Here is a 1,661-nt window from a genome sequence, read left to right on the forward strand (position 1 = left end):
TGGAGCCTACAGTCTTCCTCTATCTGTCATACTGTTATTTATGTCCTATCACTTCCCCCCCTAAAGCTTTACTTCTTTCATCTAAAAAAATATATATGTTTATTGAGGACAAGTACAGAATTGAAAAAGAGTAAAAGTAACACTTTCTTTATTTTGACATTCCCCTCTCACCCACCACTCCATCATCACTTTCCCACCTCCACATGGTGGTTGAGGAAGTACACAGATCTTGTATTTTAGTAAAATTAGCAATGCCATACTGTACAAAAACTCTATTACAAGTTAAAGTCCTGCATTTATTTGAAGCAGAATATATTATCAACAAAAGTATCAAAAGTATACCGAACTCAGTTTTGAAATTTAAAAAAATCAAACAGGGATATGAAAGGGAAAAGAGTAAGAAAAAGGCAAAAGCCACTGGAGATGTAGTTAAAAACAAAAAAAGAAGAAGAAGAATTATGCAAATGTTCACATACTTAATTCTCTTTGCTATTTATCATTAACATAATAATAGTAATAATAGGAATGCTACTTTTCTTTGGGGTAGGTGGGTGGGGGTAGCTTGTTTTTTGGTGCCAAATTTGCTAGGTCCGGCACTGGTCCCATGTTATATTAATATTTTCAGATTATTATTCCTAACATATCAATATGCAGGCAGCATTTTGATGCTGTGTCTCACCAAAGTTTGCTATATTAAGTAGTATTGGCTAGTTATTTTGTAAAATATGAAATTGTTTTTATAAGTTTAAGGTTTGATATGAAAAGTAACTATCAGGTATAATTACTTTAATATTATATTACTGTAAAATTCATTGCAGTATTCTACAGTTTCAGGTTTGTGTGGTTTCTGTTTCTCCATTACTTTTGGTAAAATAAAAAATACCACTTAATGCCATAAATCATAAAGCAGCCAATTGTTTATACTGTTAACTGTTGTTTTGGCACTAAAAAACATCAAGATTTATGGTGTTTTACTGTATTTTTGAAAAATGGTACATCACTGTTAGAATTTGGCCGTATTTTTACAGCAATTTGTCACAGTGCAGGCTTATCCAGGATAAGTAAGTAGGCACATGAATGTCAGCGCAAAGAGTAAAAAAAACCCACAAAGACCATGATGTAATTTGAGAAGGACCGGTCCGTCACTGTTGGAGCTTCTCAGGTCAGAGGTGTCTTTCTTAGCTGTCATTAACTGTGTCTCTGCTGTTGTCTCTCTCCTCAGACAGCAGTGGGCCTGTTCAATTCTGAGGTGAAGACCCACCTGCTGCTCTTCGCCAACAGGGGGACTAAAGAATACACCGAGCTGACGGAGAAACTGCGAGCTCTGGCCCCCGAGTTCACAGGCAAGGTGAGAATATTATTACTTCTACAAAATAATAGATTTAAAAACAACAAAGTGAATTTATTAAACTAAAGGAGAAATTTCATCTCTGTGGTCGCTTGATCTAATTCAATGAGTAATTCAATCAATAATGAGCTAAACTATTAAAAACTGTATTCCAGTTCTTGTTCGTGCTGGTTAACGGAGCAGTCAAGTCCAACTTACGATCACTGGCCTACTTCGGCCTCAAGTCTAACAACCTGCCGCGAGTTGGTTTGTACGATGGCGACACTGACATGAAGTGGCTGCTGCCTGAGGGAGAGATCTCTACTGAGAGAGT

The 1,661-nt window shown here is 36.4% G+C and overlaps 1 protein-coding gene across 1 annotated transcript; it reads left to right on the forward strand.

Moving 5' to 3' along the window:
- Positions 1-1,222: 1,222 nt before the first annotated feature.
- Positions 1,223-1,656, forward strand: LOC121940090 (endoplasmic reticulum resident protein 27-like; the record flags this gene model as incomplete). The annotated part of the gene is made up of 2 exons (XM_042482955.1): positions 1,223-1,348; positions 1,504-1,656. Coding segments are annotated over 2 exons (279 nt in total), but the record flags the coding sequence as incomplete, so codon positions are not given.
- Positions 1,657-1,661: the final 5 nt, after the last annotated feature.

The sequence above is a fragment of the Plectropomus leopardus genome, unplaced genomic scaffold (assembly GCF_008729295.1).
Source record: "Plectropomus leopardus isolate mb unplaced genomic scaffold, YSFRI_Pleo_2.0 unplaced_scaffold7431, whole genome shotgun sequence".
NCBI classification, from domain to species: domain Eukaryota; kingdom Metazoa; phylum Chordata; class Actinopteri; order Perciformes; family Serranidae; genus Plectropomus; species Plectropomus leopardus.